This window comes from Miniopterus natalensis, chromosome 4 (genome assembly GCF_054644295.1).
Source record: "Miniopterus natalensis isolate mMinNat1 chromosome 4, mMinNat1.hap1, whole genome shotgun sequence".
Taxonomy (NCBI): Eukaryota; Metazoa; Chordata; class Mammalia; order Chiroptera; family Miniopteridae; genus Miniopterus; species Miniopterus natalensis.
In genome coordinates, this window is record NC_142084.1 from 22,252,321 (window position 1) to 22,275,685 (window position 23,365).

Sequence of the window (23,365 nt, forward strand, 5' to 3'; positions counted from 1 at the left end):
CAATTCCTCAGTGACTATCATGACCATACCCAACAACACATCTACCAACTCCAACCCTCCAAGGAGAAAATTATTTATAGACTTTGATGCTTGGGGGTATTAGCGAAACATACTTTCAGGAACATTCTCAGGAAGGGCCTCCAGGTCTAAAATCCTGTTAACAACTTGCTCCTGGTGAAGAGTTTTCTTTTCCCAAGAGCAGCACATGGCATTTGTAATGGAGCTCCTTCACTGGGGAAAGGGGCTAAGAAAAGGGTAGGAGTTAAAGTGGAGCAGAAATCAAATGGGAAGCTCAGAGCATACCTGTGCTGTTTTATGTTAATCCATGCCATGCCATGCTCTAGCCCTCAGGAACAGAGGGAGACCCCACCCCTATCCCCACACCAGGTGAGGAGACTTTGTGGCAATCACCACAAATTTTTGAAGCGCAATTAGGGTTCCTGCCATGTATGTCCTAACAAAAAGTCTGCTTGATGGCCAGTTATAGTTTTTGCTATAGCTCAACTTCCAAAACGAACATCTTTGTATAAGCATGATTTAAACATAAAGGGAGTGAAGCATAAGCTCAGTAAGACTAACTGGGCTTCTAAATAGTACCATTATGAAAAAGATACAATGCACTTAATTTCTGTATGTAACTATTTAGAAGTCAAAATGCTCCATACACTACCTATATCCCTTCCCCCGAAGTCCCCTAAAAACTGACTAAGAAATGTCCAGTATTGGATTGCTCTAGTTGATATTTAGAACAAAGCTGACAACTTAAAGCTTTATAATAGTCTGTTTTAATATAAACAATTGTTGGAATCAATCAATGTCCATTTCAGGAAGCTTCTTGTCTGAATCCGAAGGCACAGCTGTGTCTGTGCCCTGCTCAGCAGCCTGAGGGCCTGGGCTGTCTCCTTGTCCGTCCACTGGTCCGTTCTGCTCTCCATTTTTTTGCTCCTCTTTTGGAGGTTCCACTTTGGGTTTGGGCTTTGAAATTATAGGGCTACAGATACTCATCAGCTCCTAGAACGTTAGAAGAGAACATCGTAGTTTCTTATAAAATAACAAATTTTACACAACACACAAAACCCAAGTCCACCCTCTCCCACCCAATCCCCAAATCAGAAGATGCAATAATGAAGTTCCCTCCCAAATGTCCCTTTAAGGACTATTAACAATAAACAACGAGGCTGACAAAGACTACTGAAAATTTAAAGCCATAAGATACCTTAATTTTAGCTTCAATGTCTTTTGCCTTGACAATTGGATCCATGGTCAGACTCTGCTTGTTCTGCAGATTCAGTTTCTTATTCATCCACTCCATGGCCTCATTCGTGCTTTTTTCCACTTTCATCACGTCAGCAGCATCCAAATGGTCATACTGGTCCTCCTGCAACCAGCAGTCAACCAGACAGTGTCAAAGGATGACACTCCCCAGCCAAGTACCATCTAGTACATCAGTCTTTCAGAAAGTTCCAATCTTTCCCAAAGTACAGCACATTAACCCTCACAACCTAAACAGATATTCAATTCCTTAAAAATTCAAGAAAGGAAAAGCAAGCCCAATTTTTAAAACACTCAAGAAATAGATTTAAAGGTCAAAAACATACATAAGGTTGCAATTAAAAAAGGCTTCAACAGTATAAATAACACATGCTTTACACAAAATCTTAAGATGATTTCACAATTCAAAAAAACCACGTCGTTAGAGATGAGAGCCGAGGTTTATGCATGCTTGTTAAGAACTAAAATAACAACGAATACAATTTTTTAAAGGAGGCCTTTCAGAAGCAAAAATTAAAACAAGAAAAAGAAAGAGCTTAATTTATCTCTTATGGTTTCTTACACGAACAATATATCAAGAACCCGGAATACAGTGGAGCGGTTAAGAACCCGAACTCTGGAGTCAGGCCTCAGGCCAGGTCCCAGCTCCCCCAAGTAGCCTTGGGTGCTGCTTAGGGACGGTGAGGCTTAAAGAAGTTAGATGTTATCTAAAAATGTAGATACTACTACCTACTTCATAAGGGCACTAGTGTGGATTTAATGAGATAATGTATTTATGAAATATACACTGATAAGCAGCAGCTTACTGTTGGGACAGTCCTACATCCACATAACAGGCCAAATTATATGCCTAATGTGTTCTCAGACCAGGAGAGAGCAGGTTAAGTCACTGATGAAGCATTTCACAGCAAAAAAAGGGGAAATTCAACAATACTGCTCAAGTCCCAATTCCTATTAAAGAGGAGTGGCAAATCTCAGGGTTCTTAAGATTCAATAAAATACTATACATCCCATTAGCAAGGGAAAAGGAAACATTATTATTAGGTAACAGTTAAAGAGAACAAGAGAAAAACTGTATAAATGCCTCAAAGCTTAACTCTACCAAAACAATGTAGGGAAAAAGGAAAAACAGAAGATACCTTGTTTTTGAAAGAGCTGATTACTTTCATATACTGCTGGATTTGTTTCCCTAGTTCTTCAAACAGTTTTGGTCTTTCTTCAGATTCCTGGAATCTTATCTTAATAGGCTGACCTAGATTCTTAACAAAAGAGAGAACATACAAATTCTTCACAGGGCAGCTTAAACTATCAGCGTAGCATTGTTTCCATGATTACTAAAATTGCTTATAAATTAAAGTATACATTTAATCCCCATGTGCCATATATAAGAAGTTAAATACTTTCCCCCAGCCCACTGTAATATACAGGGTTGGGGAAAAGTAGGTTTACAGTTGTGAGTATACAAAACAGAATTTATTCTTATATTATTAATTAATTAATTATTGCATTATTTTCCACATGAACAACTGTAAACCAACTTTTTGCCCCACCCTATATACTCAGGTTAGATATGAGAATATACCTCAATACTGTTCCATGTGGAGCTACTTCAACTATCACCTGAGCCCTAATTCTCAAAACACAGTGAGGAGACAACCAAATACTAGAGGTGCCTGCTGACAGTGAAACAAAACAGTAAGTGTGAAGTACCAAAGCCAAAAAAATTTTTTAACCTGAATCTAATGAAGCCTCTAGATCAATTTACCAGATATTAAACACCACAGAGATGAAAATCAGCAAAACCCAGACTGGGGGAAAATCTTATAGTAGGACAAATGATTTTTAATCAACTAAATAATAGGAAGGAATGATGGAAGAACTACAGACACAGAGTTTAGACACATCATCAACAAAATGCGTGAACCTCACTTGGATACTGAGTCAAACTAACTAAAAAATAATGTGAAATAAGTGGAACTTGAAAACTGACTGAATATATGGTAGAGCTTAAGGTTCTATTTTCTTTTAAATGCATACTGAAATATTTTTGGATTAAATGTAACATGGAGGCTTTGCTTCAAATAACTGGAGAGGGAGCAGAAATGAAACAAAATTGGCCATAAGTTGACATCAGTTGAAACTAGTCTTCCCTCTTCATTCATGTGTCTGACATCCCCAACAATAAAAACCAAACAAAAGGCTCAACAGGAAGGATTTCACTGGAGGCTCTTGCTATTTTTGCCAAAATGACAGGAAACCACAGGCCGTCCTTAAGCAACTCCATTCCAGGTTAGTCACAATGGCCCCGTTTGACAAAAACTAATCCAGAGAAATGTGAAAAGTCCTTGTACATGTGCATCCTCTCCCAAACAAAAGGCCTCAACTTTAGACAGCTCTTTGTACTTTAACCCTAAGGTTTACTGATCAGATTCTTTAAATACAAAACCAGATATTTTGCTTTACTGCGAACCAAAGCTATATACACAGCCTTGCCTGAACTGTACTGCCTGCCTTTAGGACAGGGACACATCTTGCTAGTCTTTGTATCTCTTGACACCAAGAATACACTCAGCTCCAATTCAATGAACATTTTAAGTCTCAACAGTTTTCAGAAAAATTCTGAACCTAAGTGATAAAAAGCTTCGATCACTTTTAGCCTATCTTCATTACTTGATATAATTCCTCCCAATTTTGAGATGCTTTCATTGAAAACTACAACATGGATTCGGGACACTTCTGCTTTCAAGAGTCACTTACTTTTAATTCAGCCAATTTATCGATGTAAACTTGTTTTGGCTGGTCTTCTCCATCCTCATACAACCAATTTTCGGTATCTTCTAGTTTCAAGGTAAAACTGTTACGGTCCTAAAGATGAAGAAAATATTGTAATTAGGTCAATTCTGACTCACCAATTTTGAAATTAGTTGATTCACTAGTGGAGTCATAGGCACAGGCTGTGATATATCTGAGTTAGTCTTAAAAAGTATGAGGGGGCCCTCACCAGTATGGCTCAGTGGATAGAGAGTCAGCCCAAGCACCAAAGGGTCATGGGTTCAATTCCCAGTCAAGAGTAGGTACCTGGGTTGCAGGTTCAATCCCCAGCCCTAGTCAGGGCATATGTGGGAGACAACCAATCGATGTGTCCCTTTCACATCGATGTTTCTCTCTCCCCCCCTGCTCACTCTCTCTAAACATAAATGGGGAAAAAATCCTCAGATGAAGATTAACACCAAAAAAAGGAGATACAGAAAATAAGACTGGTACAATGCTGTTTTGCTTGACAGGTACAGAGAGGTTTATTATTCTCTCTGCTGTAAGGGACATTTGGGTATGTTTGAAATTTTCAGAATTAGAAACTTTATTTACAAAAAAGTAAGTTAAAATAAATACCAGGGAAAAGTTAGCCAGTGCTGGGTAAATAACAGCATGTGAATGTATCAAAAAGTAACAAAAACTAGCCTTTAGGAAACACCTCACTAATAAACACAAAATAATTCCAAAAAAGTACATTTTAATCATTTTACTGTATACCTGCAGATGCACACTTCCCTTCTACACATTTAAGGATGCTCCCAGAAGACAAATAATAGGTAGCCACATTGTGGCACATACTTACATCTTCACTCACAAACTTCTCAAATTCACCACTCAGCTTGTCTCTCATTTCATACACATATTCTTCTACCGCGTTCTTAGCATCATTCCTCTCCTTCTCCAGTTTATCCTGCATGATCATCTTACCCTGAGGACGGTATAAATCAGTTAAGACATCTGGACAACTGAGACAATTGTCTCTTAAATATTAAGTAATATAATTATCAAAGTAGAGAATCCCTCTTCCCCAGATCCTTTTAAATTATCCAAAAAAGGAGAGCTGGAAGCATTAGTCCTCAGTAAATGATGAAGACCGAGAATTCTGTGGGCATACTTAGAAAAAAGCATCAAGATGTAGAAACTCAAAAGCAAAACTTAGAAAAAGAACGTAAGACAAGAGAACTTGAAGAAACTATCAGCTCAATGTCACAAGTGGTATCTTTGCTGTATTATTGTTCCTATGGAATACCAAGAAAAATCAAATTTGTTCATATAGTATAAATGCTAAAGGTCTGTAAAGCAATACTATTTTAAGATCCAATGAATACATGACAAGAAACCACACAGGCAATAATTAATTCAGTAACCAAGCGCCAAGGTGCCAAACCTTATCTCACTCACCATAATAAGAGTTACATACTGACTGGCAACAGGGGAAGGAACTAATAATACAGTGGTACCTCGGTTCCCAAATGTTACCCGTTCCAGAAGTCCGTTCGAGTTCTAAAACATTCAAAAACCGAGGAATTGACAGCCGACAGCTGGGCCTCAGGATCTTGCCCTCAGCGGACGCCATGTGGCAGGTTCGACTTCTGAGGAGTGTTCAAAACCCGAAGCATTTCCTTCTGGGTTTACGCATTCATAACCAGAAATGTTCGTCAATGGAGACATTCGAAAACAGAGGTACCACTGTAGTGCTACCATTAATGCTGTGATTTCTCCTACCATCAACTTCCAGGATCCATCACCTTAAACATCCCAATCCCTAGTGAACAAACATACTTTAAAAAAAAAAAAAAAAGTGCCCGGCCAGACATGGCTCAGCAGTTGAGCATCGACCTATGATCCAGGAGATCCCGGTTCAATTCCCGGTCAGGGCACATGCCCAGGTTGGGGATTGATCCCCAATGGGGGGCATACAAGAGGCAGCCGATCAATGACTCTCTCTCATCATTGATGCTTCTCTCTCTCTCCCTCTCCCTTCCTCTCTCTGAAATCAATAAAGACATATTTTTAAAAAAAAAAAAAAAAAAGCCCCAAAGTGAACGACACCCTTACACCCAAGTTGTAATTTCAAAGATCTCATAATAGAGCTTTTAGCAATAGATGTAATTTCGCCATAAAAGAATTTGGGATCGCATGGGATTTACTAAGCTTGCTCTTACAGAACCCAAAAATCTAAAATTATTTTTCTCAACCTCCAAACAACCAAAAATGCTTAATGTCACTAGAAAGAGCTTGAACACTATGTCACATTAATTTGTTAATTTATTATTCTAAGACATGAAATAACCACCTCATTTTCAATGTACAAGTTGAGCATCTCTCTGTCTATCTGCCATAACAGCTGATTCTCAATTGGCAGGTCCACAGTACTGGTCTTCACTTTTGCCTTCTTGGCTTGAGGTGGTTGATCCATCTTTTTGTCTTTTGATCCAGCTTGGGAGGTCTAAGAACAAACACATAAACAGACTAACTTAAACTTCCAAATGGGTCATGTTTCAAAAGCTGTTTTTGCTTTTTCATTAACTTTGTTTTCTGATGATCTAAATAACCTAAGACTATTTATTATAATATCTGGAAAGTTAAAATTATAAATACTATAAAAATAGTCAAATCCATAGAGACAAAACCTAATGGTACTGCTAGGAGCTAGAGGGAGGAGGGATGGGAGGAAATAGGAAGTTGTTGTTCAGTGGACATAGGAGTTTCCGTTTGGCAAGATGAAAATCTTCAGGAGACTGGTTGCACCCCTGTGAACACACTTAACACTGCTGAACTGTACACACATACATATACATTTAACAACCTCCCATAATCCCACAGTCAACATAAAATCACCTTTAAATCTTCTCTTTCTTCCATTCTTACCTAAACATTATAGACATGAACATGAAATTTGTGGGGAGAAGATATAAGATTTGTATGGATCAGAAACATTATCAATATGATTTCCAGAATGTCTGTACCTATTACATTCTCACAAGGAATGGGAGAACCCATTCTACTGCTCCCTGGTTAGAAACAGGAATTCGTTTAGCATCACGTCACTATTATTTTCTTTGGGTCAGTAACCTTTTTTTCAAATCGCCTAGCAATATATTTCATCCACCATTCTTTTAGAATTTTAGTGGTGTTTTTTTCCCTCAAGTGACTGACTCTTCTGTTTCTTTCTAATTTTATGTTATTTGCCTATACAAGTTTTTATTGTTGAATCTATCCATCTTTTCCTCTGGGATTACTTTCACTGCTTTGAAAGCCCTCCTGATCCACAGATTAGAAAAATATTCATTCAAGTTGTTTTTTTAGTTTTAACTTTCAAATTCATCTAGAACTGAGTCATTTCCTCACCTCCTATCCAAGTAACTGAAGTCAGCTGCTGAAATTTATGTATCATTTGTGTTTCGTTTCCCTTCTAAACAATACGTACTCTGAAAGACACCAGTTCCCAAGCCAACTAATGGAAGAAGCCTCAGTAACAACCCTCTGAAACTTCCCACAGCTCCTCGGCATTTGGGGCTGGGAGCGGAGGTGGCAGAGGGTGGCACTTGTCCTTTCTCCTCCTCCCCGCCTCCCACACGCACACAGGAGAGCAAGTACTTCCCGCTCCCACTGCCCCTAACCCAGCCAAAGGCTTCCACTTAGAACACGCCTGTAGTAGACTAAGGCATCTGTAAGCATAACTTCCTTTCCATTATTTTCATTTTCACAATTATTTACACAACTAAAACAAAGTAATTATAATTTGTTAGCTGATATGAATATGGATAATAGACTTAAGTCCTGTAAGGCTCTGCCAAACATTTTTAAATGCCATAATCAGGAATACCTAGGGTGAGATTATATATTGCAATGTTATAAACAGCTGGAAAGAAAAAGTGTTTTCAATGCTGACAACAAATTTAAACACGAAAATTTAAAAGTTACAATTAAAGAACAAGTATGTTAAATATTCATTTAAGTAAGTACTTGGGTAAATACTATATTACTTACATTATTTACAAAATATATTTAAGTACATTATTTAAAACAATACTTTTTGACAAAAAAGACAAGCTTCAGAGAATTGGTAAAATTTAAAAGAATCATCTCATTTATCGGTAAAGAAGGGAAGGATGACTATTAGTAACAGCCATTCAGAAACCAGCAGTAAATAATCACTGGTCTAATAAAGCCAGGGCTTCTGAGAACTTTCTTCTCATACATAGGCCAGAATCAGAGTTCAAAGCCCATCTTGCAAAATGTACTTTCCAAATATACTACAAAATTTTGCTTAAAAACTATTCAAATACACTAGGAATTCCTAATAGAACTACCTTCCAAAACATAGTAAAAACACAACCAAAACCACCCATGTGAAGAGATTGTAATACATCCTCTAAAATATAATTTGTACCTCCATTTCTTCAGACTCAGTCTTATTTTCTGCTGGCATCTGCTGCTGTTGCTCTTCAACATGTGGTTCCTCTTGGTCCACTTGCATCTTCTGAAAAACAGGTCACATCAAATCCTGAAACTAGTTTATACTAGTGAAAAGATTAAGCAACACTCATGACACACTGGCAAAATCGCATGGCATTGAACTCCTGCTGAATTACCAGCCATTAGAAGACCAAGACTCAAATTTCAGCTATAATGCGTATGTTACCTACAGCACAGGGGTTTTCCTCTCTGGATCTCAGTAACTACATCCGTACACTGGAGGTAACACCTGCCTGGCCCAACCCTTACATGGATATAGAGTTTCAGTTTGGCAAGATGAAAATCTTCTGGAGACTGGTTACACCACTGTGAATACAGCTAATACTGTTCAACTGTACACACATACATATATATTAAACCACCACCCATAATCCCAGTCAACATAAAATCACTATGAAATCTTCTCTAACTTTCTTCCACTCTTATCTAAACATATAGACATGCATATGAAATTAGTGGGGAGAGGGTATAAGATTTGTATGGACCAGAAACTATCAATATGATTTCCAGAATGTCTATACCTATTTACATTCTCATAAAGAATGGGAGAAACCATTCTACTGCTCCCTGGTCACAAACAGTAATAAACAAGAGTGGCTGTGGAAGTGCTCTATAAACCATAAAGTCCTGAGAGTACAAAGTGTGGCAATATTTAACACAATATAATCTGAAGAGAGCATGAGTTTCTCCAAGCTTCCTCATGAGTAAATTTATCTCAAGTCTTCACAAAATTTTCAAGCAGTTTTTAAATCAGCCTTTTCATCCTCAAAAATACAACAGTTGCATGCATTAGGGGATGTGAACATCTTGAGAATTCTGTTAAAAGACCAAAGTCTGACAATAGAAAAGAGGGGAGAAGTTTGTGGAGATGCTGAGTCAGTGGTTTCCAATGCCTACCGCATCCCAGAATGACCTTAGAGGCTTTTAAAACTACTGATACCTGGGCCCTAGTAGGCCCAGATCAACTCAAACAAATCTCTGGGGTATGACCCAAACATTTGTAGCTATTTTCTAAAGCCTTGAGATTCTGATGCATAGTAAGGATGAGATAATGCATGATTCCAACAAATGAATGTGAAATCTATTCTACTTGTGAGAATAATTAACTCAGGCTCACAGCATTCTTCAGCAATAGAAAAGGTCAAGAACTCAAAGTGACAAGCACATGGTCTGAAGGAGGGAGTCGAGGATGCGACATTCCTATACAAATTCTGTGTAGGCCCGCTAGGTCGCCCGGGCTAGGGGAAGGGGACGCATGCAAGCCCACACTCAGCAGCTCTGTCACCCAGTCTATTTCCTTTAACTTCTAGACAAGTCACCTCTAGGGTCCATAAATGGTATAAAATGTCCAAATTACCTCTTCCTCCTTTGCATTCTGATCTGTTTCCATCGGTTCCTCATTTTCCTCAAACTTGTGCACTTCCACTAGAGATGCACTGGACACACTAAAAATGCCATGGACATTTACTCGAACTTTGACTTTGACTTTTGAACTGGAGCCATCAGACTGAGGAGTGACTTTCTGAACGGAAAACTGAGCTAGGAACATATGAGACAAGAGAACAAATAATCTGAGAGGAGGAATTCAAACAGGAATATATATACCCACATGTCCAGGTTATGTGCATTTCTCAGTAACATGACACCTCGAAGAAGCAAAGTGGGCACTCAGGGAATTTTACCACATCTTATTTCTCCTTTCTCTTTCATAGAGTGAAAATTTTATCTTGCCCCATTTAAGGACTCAAACATCTCTTAACCCTCCAAACATTTCTTTCCCTCCAGTCCCTTATTCCAATTCATCTTTTTAGGCTATTGCCAGATAAATCCCTAAAACAATTCTGTCACATTCTCCTCTACTAAACAAAACCCCAAGGATTCCATAGTGTTTCTGTGATTTATGAAGAACTTGTGACTTCTAGATTCAGTCACTAAACCAATGTTTCACTTATGGGTTGTTTTTTTTAGTTCACAAAACTCTGCAAAGCATGACTTTTCATCTTTATTCCTGTTTTGCAAAATGAAGAAAACAGTAGGTTAACTTTCCACAGCTCCTAAGTACCATTCAGGATAGTCCTAATACTTTACCTATGTATTCTAGGTCTGTAATTATTGTATAACCCTAGTTTCTTCTCAACTAGTACTATTTCCAGATTATAGTTTCTAAGAATCCATGAAGATTCTAGGCAATATGGCTTGTGATACTAATATAATTTCCTAATAATTTTCTGTGTACGTAATTCTATGTAGGGTTAAAATTGAATTTCTATAACTCTTTTCAGTATCTAGCACATTATATACCCAGAATATGCATTAACCAAGATATATGCTCCCACAATGGAAAATGCAATTAAATAATGATCATCCCACTAGTTCTGAATTGGGTAATAAGACTACATAACAGGTTTTTTTGTGATCTAAAATACCAAATTTCAGAATACTGTACCTGCTGTGTGTGTGTGTTTTAATTCCCAACTCTTTACTTACCTATAGCAGGGTCTGGATAGGGCAAATCCTGAGAAGAGCTATAATAGGCCTCAAGAGTGAAAGGTTCCTTTCTATAAAACGTGAGTACTTTAGAGAAAGGAGCAGCATGATTTTTTGGAAAGACTTCACAGTCACTGAATGGAGAAAAAAGACAAAAACACACAAATTTAGGATATTCCTAACACTTTTGCCCACAAACTCTCGTTTTGTAATTACTGTATAGTTTTCGGTATTCTTCTCAACTGTCAATCATTTCCAGATTATAAGTTTCCAACAAAAAAATACACACACACACACAAGTGTCAGTTTTTTTAAAAAAGAATATATTTCAATCAGCACAAAAGGCACCACTTCAGCACTACCAAGTAAAGAAACTAAATAAAGACACAAATTTATTCTGATGACTAAAATAAGTAATTACTTTGATACATAAACTGTAACAAAATGTTACAGATTCGGAAAAGTTGAAATGGAGCACAATATTTTACTCAGACTTAACACTGAATTAACTTTAAGTATAAAAATAATTTAATATATATTATTACCTTGACCCTTCTTCAGCTGGAGAATTCCATCTCAGAGATATTGGATATGGTACTACATCAGTGATAGAAAATTCTCTGACTTTGAAAGCAGGTGATAAGATTGCACACTAGAATAAAAAAATTTTAAACTCCATTTAACAAATATAAACATTATGAACTCACAGTATGAGATGCATTAAAAAAAGACTTCAGAAAACCATCACCAATCATTTTTAAATATTTACAATAATTTAACTGTATCTGAATAAGCAGCTTTATAAACTTCTATCATTTGTCAAATTACTTATAATCTAGCTGTTCCTTACCATTTTTTCATTAACCCCAACCTTTATTTAATTGATGTACAACAATACTTAATATATAAATAACAGATAAAAATGCCAAATCCAACAGTATTTGAAGTTAACCTATGTTTCTAGTATTCATCTATTTATGAATGACACCTCTGATATCCATTAAAATAAAAGTTTCAGAAACTTACACCTTGAGATCACCCCAAGCTAACCTCAGGTTATTAACTGGATACATAAAACCACCACTGTCTTGTTACAATGAGCTATAAGTGGCTGCCTGTAGAAGAAAGAAAACTCACCTGCAGTGCACAGCCTCGAGTGACAGCTTCATCAGCATTTAGTGTTGTACTGAGCTCTTTACCAAAAAATTTGCTGATCTTCTCTTTTACTGCAGGGATTCGAGTAGCGCCACCAACTATCTCCACTGCATAAATATCTTCTTTCTTTAATTCTATTTTAAAGTGAGTAGACATTTACATTAAAATAATCTTTAAATTATAGTGAAAATTTTACAGTGACAGGAACACAGTAATTTACAGTGAAATGAAAGACCAATACAGCACCTTCTCACAACAAAATAACTTGTAGATGTGTAACAAAACTCCCCACTCCTTCCCCCCCACCTCTCCACAACAGCATGCACACAAACTGTGCTCACACACACAGGTGCACAGCCATCTGGAAACAAGTAGGCATATTTTGATACTCAAAATAATGGGGGCAGGATGGCACAGTAATATTGGGATTTAGGAGGTGGGGGCCAGGAATACTCAATGTCCTACAATCTCTGAAAGAGTCCCACACAAAGAATTGTTAAAACATAAATAGTTAAGCTAGCCATAAGGAAGATAAGAGGGCCTTGAAATATTGTCAGCCCTGACACAACATGAAAGAAAAAAAGATATTCAGACGCACATCTAGCCACGCCAGCACTCCACCCGAGTATAAACAAAGTCCACATTACAGCACATGTATCATCTCCTCATATCAGAGGGAAAGAAGGTACACACCAAGGTTCAGCTGTCACTCATAAAAGAACTCTTAATACCACCTGGTTTCCTGATCACATTTTATGTAACAAACACTAACAATGTGTTGTGAAGGATTATCTAACGAAACAGGATGTCCCAGTGTGGAAAGAACATGCCCATTTGCCATAATCACTGTGATTTAAGAGCTGAACCCCTGTCAAGCTGAGAGTACTTTTCAACACTCTGAAATAGCTAGCAAGCAACACGACAGTGGACTCTAGGTAAACGTTTGCCGAACACTTTGGGAAAATTAGTAATATATTCCTAAATCTAACTTCTAAGTTTTAGCCCAAGGTAAAAAAGCATCCTGTTAAAGTAAATATATGGTTGTCATATCCTCCCTTTGCTCTAACTGTCATTCAGCAAACAAGAGTGTCACTGACAGAAAAGCCTACGAGACTACTATAGCAGCATTGCAGAAGATAATTTTTACCACCATGAAAGAACTGAAAAGTTTATATCCATCTTTAAGTTTGAATTAGGTTTCCTGGGGAAACTTTTAGATTTCCCTGGACACATAACAGCGTGTCCATAAAAGATTACTTGGGGGAAGTGGGAGTTTCAGAGGGAAGATATGAAGAAGCTTAATATAGCACTGAAGTTGTCTGTACAATGAAAATTTGTATAACTGAAAAAAAAGTAATAAACTATTTCCAAAGAGTGTGAGATAAACAATTCAATCACAAAAATACTTACTGGCTTGTTCCAAAACACTACGAAGTGGTGGCTCCACTCTAGCTAAGAGATCATCACACATCTCCAGAAACTTGCCTCTATTAAAAAACAACAACAAAAGGTTAAGTCACATTCTACTTTTTATCTGAAAAGGGTGGCTATAAACAAAAAGACAGATTATAACAAGTATTGGCAAGGATGTAGAGAAACTGGATCCTCACCCATTCCTGATGGGAACATAAAATGGTGCAACCACTTTGGAAAATAGTGTGGCAGTTCTTCAAAATGTTAAACAGTTACCATATGGCCCAGTAATTCCACTCTGGGTATATAACGAAGAGAAATATAATATACAAACACACAAAAACTTACACGAGTATTCACAGTAATATTATTCATAAACAGCCAAAAAAGTGGAAAAAACCCTATGTCCGTCAAGTGTACCCAGCAACAGAAAGGAATGAACACACAACTTCCAGCCAAGACGACAGCATAGGTACATGCAGTACCTGAATCCTCCCACAAGCACATCAAACCTGCAACTAAACTACAGAACCACCTTCATTCAGAACCACCTGAAATCCAGCTGAATGGAAGTCCTATCACTAGAGAATTAAAGCAGCAGCCCACCTAGACTGGTAGGAGGGGCAGAGACATGGAAAGGTTGGTCCCAGGCATGTGGTGGTTTAAAATCTGGTTTAAAATCCTTGAGAAGCAGGGGGGCCCCAGCCCACCAGGCCCTCCAGCTCAGGGTTCCAGTGCCAGAAAGAGAAGTCCCCATAACTTCTGGCTGTGAAAACCAGTGTGGACTGAGGAGGAAGGCTGAGGCTGCTGGAGACCCAGGCCCACATATAGACTTACTCAGACTCACTCGCTCTGAGCTCCAGCACTGAGACAGCAGCTTGAAAGGAATCAGGGACATATGGAAAGGAAATTAATTGTCTGGCATCAAGACGAGAGCTGGGGAGGCGCAGCTTTCTGCCAGACAAAATTGCTGGCAGAGACCACTGTTCCTTTTCTGAGACCTCTTCCCACAGAGCTGACTGGCAGGCGCCATATCTGAGTCTCCATCAACCTGGCTCACACTGTTTGCCCCTACTTTTTGATTCCCTGAGATCCTGCCCACCCATCTAAGCCATTTCCAGTGGCTTTTCCATACAACTGGCCTCTCTTGCCTCATGCTTTGGACTTTCCTAAAATCTCTCAAACAAGCAGTACCTGGCCTCTGCTAAGTGGTCCCAGATGCAGCACTAGCAGCACTCAGCCTTGGTTCACAGCTTGGCCTCTCCTGGGCACCTCCAAGCCCAGCATAAGTAGCAGCCACCTGCAGATGGCTCAGTAGCTCAAGCCAGGTGGCCGCACTAGGTGTCTGACCTTGCACCTCCCAGAAGACCACATGCATCTAGTAGACAGCTTCAGACCACACAGGATTTCACACTCAAGGGGCAGACTTGGTGAGCAGCAAAGCCCCACTGAAGGAAGTCCTGCTCCATACAACAGCTCCTCCACTGTAGTCACAGCTGGTCCTCACAGCCTATTGGCCTAGGAGTCAATCCCTCAGTGACACCATCAGCAACAAGGCTCAACTACAGCAGGACATTACACACAGCCCACAACACAGGGGCACACCTAGAGCACCCAGCTCAGGTGACTGGGGAGGCTGAGCCTACAGGACACTTGACCCTACAGGACACCTACTACATAAGCCCACTCTACAAAGTTTGGGAGACGTGGCACCTCTACCTAATACATAGAAACAAACATAGGAAAGTAGCCAAAATGCAGAGACAAAGAAACAGGTACCAAATGAAAGAACACAAGAAATTTCTAGAAAAAGAACTAAATGAAATGGAGGCAAGCAAACTACCAAGATACAGAGTTCAAAACAATGGTTATAAGGATGCTCAAGAAACTTGGAGAACTTCGACAGCATGAAAAAGTACCAGTCAGAAATGAAGGGTTCACGAACTGAACTGAAGAAAAACGTACAGGGAATCAACAGTAGAGCAGATGCAACCAAGAATCAAATCAGCAATTTGGAATATAAGGGAGCAAAAACACCCAATCAGAGCCCTGGCACGTGTGGCTCAGTTGGCTGAGCATCGTCCCATGCACCCAGAGGTCACTGGTTCAATCCTGGTCAGGCATATGCCCAGGTTGCAGGCTCAATCCCCAGTAGGGGGGCGTGCAGAGGAGGCAGCCAATCGATGTTTCTCTCTCATCGATGTTTCTGTCATCTCTCTCTAAAATCAATAAAAACATTTTTTTTAAAGTTTTTAAAACACCCAATCAGAACAGCAAATAATAATAATTTTAAAATTTTTTTTAAATGAGAAAATAGCATAAGGAACCTCTAGGACAACTTTAAGTGTACCAACATTCCCATCATGGGGATGCCAGCAAGAGAAGAAAGCAAAAAATTAAAAACCTATTTGAAAAAATGATGACAGAAAACTTCCCTTACCTGGTGAAGAAAACAGACATACAAGTCCAGGAATTGCAAACAGTCCCAAACAAGACAAACCCAAAGAGGCCCACACCAAGACACACCATAATTAAAATGCAAAAGGTAAAGACAAAAAGAAAATCTTAAAAGCAGCGAGAGAAAAGCAGTTATCTACAAGGGAGCTCCTGTAAGACTGTCAGCTGATTTCTTAACAGAAACTTTGCAGGCCAGAAGGCAGTGGCAAGAAATATTCAAAGTGATGAAAAACAAGGACCTACAACCAAAATTACTCTACCCAGCAAGGCCATTATTTAGAATCAAAAGACAGATAAAGAGCTTCCCAGACAAGAAAAAGCTAAAGGAGTTCATCACCACTAAACTACTACTACAGGAAATGTTAAATAAAGGGTCCTTTAAAGAAAAAAAGATCAAAAACAGTAACAATATAATATGGAAATAAATACATATCTATTAACAATTGAATCTAAAAATCAAAATAAAGGAACAAGCAAAACAGAAAACAGACTCACAGATAAAGAGAACATTTTGACATTTGCCAGATGGGAGAGTGGATTGAGGGGATGGTTGAAAAAATGTCAAAGGATTAAAAAGTACAAATTGGCTGTTACAGAAAAGTCATGGGGATATAAAGTACAGCATATGAAATATAATCAATAATATTCTAATAACTAAGTATAGTGTCAGGTGAGTATGAGATTTATCAGGATGATCGCTTATTAAGTTATATAATGTCTAATTACTAAGGTGTACACCTGAAACTAATGTAATATTGTATGTTGACTGTAATTAAAAAATTTAAAAATGACTTAAAAAAAGAAATGAATACAATAAAAGGGACTAATACATGTTGGGACACAGATGAACTTTGGAAACATTGGGCTAGGTAAAAGAGACCAATAAAAAATAATAAACACATGTTGTATAACTCCACTTATATGAAAAGTTCAGGATAGGTAAATTCAGAGAATAGATTTATGGCTGCCTAGGGCTGGGGCAGAAGGAAGAAGAGATGAGGAAAGACAGCTAATGGGTACAGTTTCTTCTTTTCTTTAATGTAATTAATGCACTTTATTTTTTGGATCTGTTTTAGGTTTACAGAGAAATAAACAGAAAGTACAGAGAATTCATATATCCTTCAACCTCCCACCCCCCAGTTCTCCTACTGATTACGTTTCTAACAACTGGTAAGTCAATGTTGATACATGATGGTATATATTCGAATTCTACAGGTTTTGACAAATGTATAATGATAAGCATCCAGGATCATACCGAGCAGCTTCACTGCCCTAAAAGTCCTCCATGCTCCACCCATTAATCCCACCCTCCCCAGAACACTTGCCAACCACTGGCTTTACCTTTTTACTGTTCTCCACAGTTTTTCCTTTTCCAGAGAGTCATATAGTTGGAATCACACAGGATTTAATCTTTTCAAATTGGCTTCTTTTACTTAGAAATGTGCATTTAAGGGTCCTGTCTTTTCACAGCTTGACAGCTCATTTAGGGATTCTTTATGAACTGATAAATATATTCTACAATTGGGTTATGGTGATGGCTGCACAATTCGGTGAATATGCTAAACACCACTGAAATATAGACTTTAAAAGGGTCGCTTTTATGAATTACATCTCAATAAAAAGGAAAATTGTAGAGGTGCAGAAAATACTCATCAGAATGGCAAAAATTCAAGACTACCAATACCAATATTGTTGAGGATGTGTAGCGACACAAACTCTTACATGTTGGCAAGAACTTAAAATGACAGTTTTATTCTTAGTAGCAAGCAATTCCTCAAAAAGCTACACACAGAATTACCAAAGAACCCAGCAATTCCACTCCTAGGTATATACCCCAAAGAACCGAAAACAAAACATTCAAATACTTGTTCATGAATGTTCAGAGCAACATTACTCACAATAGCTAAAAGGTGAAACCATCACCAATGGCCATCAACTGATCAATGAATAAATGGAATATTATTTGCCATAAAAAGCAATGGAGTACTAATACATGCTACAGTGTGGATGAACCTAGAAAACATTATGTTAAGTGAAAGAAACTAGACAAAAAAAGCTTACACATACAAGGATGGGAAAAAGTAGGTTTACAGTTGTGAGTACATGAAATAGTTTGTTCTTGTATTATTATCTATTAATTATTGTCTTATTTTCCATATGAACAACTATAAACCTACTTTTGCCCACCCCTGTATTGTATGATTCCATTTATATGAACTATCCAGAATAGTAAATCCATAGAGATAAAAGTAGATTGGTGGTTGCCATGGGGCAGAGGTAAGAGAAATGGGAAGAAACTGCTTAATGGGTATGAGGTTTTCTTTTGGGGTAATGAAAATGTTTTGTCACTAGGTAGAGGTGGTAATGGCATGATACTGTGAATGTACTAAATGACACTGAGTTGTTCACTTTAAAATGGTGTAAGAATTTTACCTCAATTTTTTAACAAAGTTAAATGAGAAGAAATGCTATAATGTCAGAAATAAATCAACTGGTTTCATTAGTTTAAAAAAAAAAACAAAACTGCTAGTGAGCATTAAAGACTAAATAAAGGCTACAAAATGGAATAGAGACTATAACAGCTATGTGCCTTGACACTGAAGATACAGTACACTGCTTTTTTAATATATTGTTATTGATTTCAGAGAGAGAAAAGGAAAGAGGGAGAAACATCAATGATGAGAGAGATTGATCAGCTGCCTCCTGTATGCACCCCCCACTGAGGATCAAGCCCACAACCCAGGCATGTACCCTGACCAGGAATCGAACCATGAGATCTCCTGGATCATAGGTCAATGATCAACCACTGAGCCACGCTGGCCAGGCAGTACACTGCTCTTTTATAAAAGCAGCACACAAGCTAATTAACTGTTTTCAGCTTTTGAAAGTATAATAAATACCCTGGCCCAAGTGGCTCAGCAGCTGATCACTGACCTAAGATTCCCAGTCAGAGCACATGCCCAGGTTGCGGGTTCAACCCCCAGTAGGGGACGTGCAGGAGGAAACCAATCAATGACTGTCTCATCACTGATGTTTCTATCTCTCTCTCCCTCCCTCTCCCTTCCTCTCTCTGAAATCAATAAAGATATATTTAAATAAATAAAAGTATAACATCTATTTGGCTCTCAAAATCATATTAACATTCCACTAACAATTTCTGAAACATATACTGGTACGCACCTTGAACCCAGCCCCCACTACAAACATGTAACACATACAAAACTGCAACTTAATAAAAATGAAAACCATTACTTTCAAACAAGGAAATTAGTAACTACAAATTTGGTTACTAGGCACAATAACCTAATTCTAGTAGATCAGGAGCAATTTAAATTCCACCTCAAATTTTTTAAGGCCACACTTCCCCAAAGAAGCCATCAGTCTTGCCTGAGCTCTACCAGTATAGTTCACATCCTAAAGAACATCTCATTCGCACTGCCCAAGCAACCCAACCAGACAACAGTAATGTTTCTGAGAAAAGCCTTGAAACATCAATTGCCCAGAATTCTTGTAGCACTGTACAGAAAGAACTGTTGTCTTCAAGTGATGCTTAACTACCCCAAAATACCAATTTCTGAATCAATGGCTAAATCAAATTCAACATAATTCTGCATTAAGCATTTTGCCCCGATTTTATGAAACCTGGTAATCATGTATAATTCATGCACATGTAAAGAACTACCAACTTCCTACAATATTCAATTAATCAGAACAAAAACATTAGTCTACATTATTAGAATAACCAAACCCAACCTTCACATAAAAAGCAGAATCAGAATGGCCTCTAATTTTTACCTACAGAACTGAAGTAACAACCATGATGATTTCAACAATTAGCTGATTAAGACTAATAAAAGTGAAGAAAAATCACAGTTCAAAGTCAAAATATTAATATGGTTACCTATTCATAGTTCCAGATACATCAACATCATTCATAAAACATTCGATGCTCAAAGGGAGGTCTGAAGCATTTGCACTCATCAATTTCTTGAGTTTCTCACACTCTTGAGACAGTCGTAATAATGCACGGATTTTGGACTTTATGTCTAGCTTGTATTTCTTTCCAAATTCTTCACAGAAGTGATTTACTAACACCTCATCAAATTTTCTGCCTCCCAGTGTTGTGTCAAATGCAGTGGCCAGAACCTTAGAAAAAAGATAATTAATTCAAAAATAAAGCAATTTAAATTTTTATCATGATATATACTTAATAGGTAAATTGTAGTAAGGGGTTAGGGAGACATTAAAGTTGAAACAGTGCAATGGCATGTGTCACTCAGTCATTGTTACAAACACTGTGAAAAGAGACACTGTAATCCACAATTTACAGATGATGCTACAAACCTAGAGAGATAAGCTAATCTGCAGGTCACAAAGCTAATACATAAGTGGTAGAAGTGGAATATAAAACCCAATCTCATCAATTTCAAAACCCACACCCTCTCCACTATACCAATCTGATTCCAAACAGTAATTACAACATATCCAAGGCCAAATATACTAACATGTCATATACACAGTTCTAGTCTTATTGCTATCACAAAACTGTGAATAATACCAAAGGCCTAGCTCTATACAGTTTACTACCAGGAAAGACGCTAAAGCCTTACCTCCCAGCAATTTGTTTCTATTTAACATAGAAGTGTTACTAGCTTGGGTTATCCATTTTCCAAATCTATAGCAGATTAAAAGTGAATTGGATCTAATCAGATTCAGTTGATACAAGATAGGTTAAATAAGCAATAACATCCTTATGAAGGAATAAAACCAATAAAAACAATCTCTTTGAAGAATGTTAACCATCACGGGGAATTTTTCTAAATCTGTTAACTGAAGAAAAAGGCACAGAACTGAAATACAGTGTGATTTCAATTTTGTTTTCTTAAAAGACTAGAACACACACACCAAACTGCTAAAAGTATTACGATATTTTTCTTTACACATAAATGTTTTCCAAGTTTGGTGGTGGTTTTTTAATGAGTATTTTTATAATTAAACTTTAATTATAATTGGAAAACTGACAAGTAACAGCTGACAGTGAAGGACAATGAAGAAAAAAAGGAGATGATCACTAATACACATCACTTTGACCCAAAGCGAAGGCTAAATATGACCAGAATCTTTTGTTTAAAAAGGTTTAAGTATAGAATTTTATCTATCAGTAATCCAAGTAAAGTTTAAACAATGAGAATTACACTTGATCCAGCGTTTATATCTGTTAAAATCACAAACTTCTAATTTCTCAACCATCCCAAAGATTTGCTTTCATTTTATTCTAAAAAATAAATAAAAACCCTAGGAATAATAATAAACCAAAATATAAAGCAGAACCAAGTTGTTTTCAAAGAAATAGGACCGTACAAAACAAAACAAAACAACCCCTCCCCCAATATGAGAGGAGAATGCCAATTTAGACTTTGGCACCAAAAACACTGATACACAGCCCAAATCATTCAAATAAACACTCAAAAACTCATTGGTTCTTAAGCAAATTCTAGATAAAAATCACTGAGCTCATAAAGATCACCGAGCTCAAGGTTTTAGATCCCGTTGTGGAATTAACAAATATACCAGCAAATTCAACTGTGATTACCTCTGGCCCTTTTTTCATCTTTAACACTGCTACACTTCTTTGCATACAAAACTGCTTTCTCCAGAGGTCTAAGCTTTCCAGAAATCTAGAATGTCACTCCTAGTCTGGTTTCTTTGAGCCATTAAGTTCTAGCCCCTCCACCCTTTTCCCCAGAAACCTCAAAACCTTAAGAACAAGAAGAGAATGCCTTTATCATAATCTCCTCAATCCTCAGCGTAAAACATCTAGGGACTATCTGTTAAAGAACCCTAACAAGCCTGCAGGTAAGCATTATTTCCCCATATTATACATAAGAAAAATAAGGTTCAACAATCTTAATTAGAGCTTTTTCCTCATACCATGCCAATTCTTTTTTTTAAATATTGATTTGGGGGTGTGGGGGTACATCAATTTGTTGTTCTACTTATTCAGGTATTAACTGGTGATTCTTTACGTGCCCTGAGAGATTGAACCCGAAACCTTGGTGTATCGTGACGATGCTCTAAATAACTGAGCTACTTACCTGGTCAGGACCAATGCCGACTCTTAATTATTTTGGGCTGACAACTTCCACCCTACCCCTATATACTTAGTTTGTAGTTCAGATGGCTCACAGCAAGTTTCCATTAGTGAAACAAAATCCTTTAACCATTTATTTAAATTCTCTCTCACAAGTTCCTAATTATCATACATTTGTAATAGTCTTCCAGAAAAAAATATACTTACTTTAAGTTTTCCTTTATTAAATGCACATACAGAAACTTGATAAGAAGAATGCCCCATGTCTATAAAAACTACATTTCTTGGTTTCTCTTCTAACGCTGGAAGATCTTGCTTATAGATTCCATATGCAAGAGCAACTACATGAGAAAAAAATTAAATTCAACATAACATTATCATTTAAGAGTAAACTTAAAATTTAAATAGGAAAAAAACAGACTTTGTATATAGCGAATGGAGCTGCATCATATGCTAAGTTCTAGAAAAGATTAAATTCTTTACAAGCTTTGCACAATTTATTCATGAAGAACATTAACTTAAAAGAGTTAAACGCTGACTAGGGTTCCTTAATGTTTCCAAATACAACTTCCAATTCCAAGGACTTTGGCAATTGTTCCCAAACCACTTTCCCAAACATATTTTCCAGAATTTCTTCTACCCTTGTGCCATCTCAGCATTCCCACATATCCTGTCCCTGAGACGTTGCTTTATACCCATTCCTCTGACTCCACCAGCCCACAAGTCATAGAAAAGGCCAATCTTTAATTCAAAGCACTGCTCCAATCACACAATAAATGTATTCCTTTCCAAACAACCATGTGATTAAATACCAAATTAAGTGCTACAAAGATACAAAAAAAGTTCTGGTCAGATGAATTCTTCCTATGTGACAGAGTAACCAAAAGGAAGCTGCAAGCAAAATAAAGAACAAGAAACCCTAGGATTTTAAGGCTTCGCAACCTTCAAGATTAAAAACAAGTCAAAAACTTTAGTTAATAGTCTCTCTTACCTGCAGTAGTTTCATTCATTAATCGCAGGCAATTGAGACCAGCAATCTGTGTTGCATCCATTACTGACCGTCGTTCTGCATCAGTATAGAAACTAGGAACCTACAAAAAAATTTGAAAGTTTACTGTATTATGGAGATTCTTCACTTAAAATGAACTTGCCAAAAAACAGTAAAATCCAGAACTGCCCTCAAATATGTACAGC

General features: G+C 37.5%; 1 protein-coding gene across 1 annotated transcript in view; it reads right to left on the bottom strand.

Moving 5' to 3' along the window:
* Positions 1–766: 766 nt before the first annotated feature.
* The window catches only part of HSPA4 (heat shock protein family A (Hsp70) member 4), a 42,299-nt gene continuing 19,700 nt past the window's right edge, over positions 767–23,365 (bottom strand). Inside the window, exons 5-19 of the mRNA XM_016197563.2 lie at positions 23,163–23,262; positions 22,379–22,512; positions 19,982–20,226; positions 13,621–13,697; positions 12,193–12,344; positions 11,601–11,707; positions 11,056–11,189; positions 9,926–10,107; positions 8,483–8,572; positions 6,383–6,535; positions 4,889–5,014; positions 4,030–4,137; positions 2,412–2,531; positions 1,217–1,378; positions 767–1,011 (exon numbers count right to left, since the gene is read on the bottom strand). Of these exons, the coding sequence (XP_016053049.1) occupies positions 808–1,011; positions 1,217–1,378; positions 2,412–2,531; positions 4,030–4,137; positions 4,889–5,014; positions 6,383–6,535; positions 8,483–8,572; positions 9,926–10,107; positions 11,056–11,189; positions 11,601–11,707; positions 12,193–12,344; positions 13,621–13,697; positions 19,982–20,226; positions 22,379–22,512; positions 23,163–23,262 (2,094 nt within the window). The 3' untranslated portion in view covers positions 767–807. The remainder of the gene's footprint in view (positions 1,012–1,216; positions 1,379–2,411; positions 2,532–4,029; positions 4,138–4,888; positions 5,015–6,382; positions 6,536–8,482; positions 8,573–9,925; positions 10,108–11,055; positions 11,190–11,600; positions 11,708–12,192; positions 12,345–13,620; positions 13,698–19,981; positions 20,227–22,378; positions 22,513–23,162; positions 23,263–23,365) is intronic.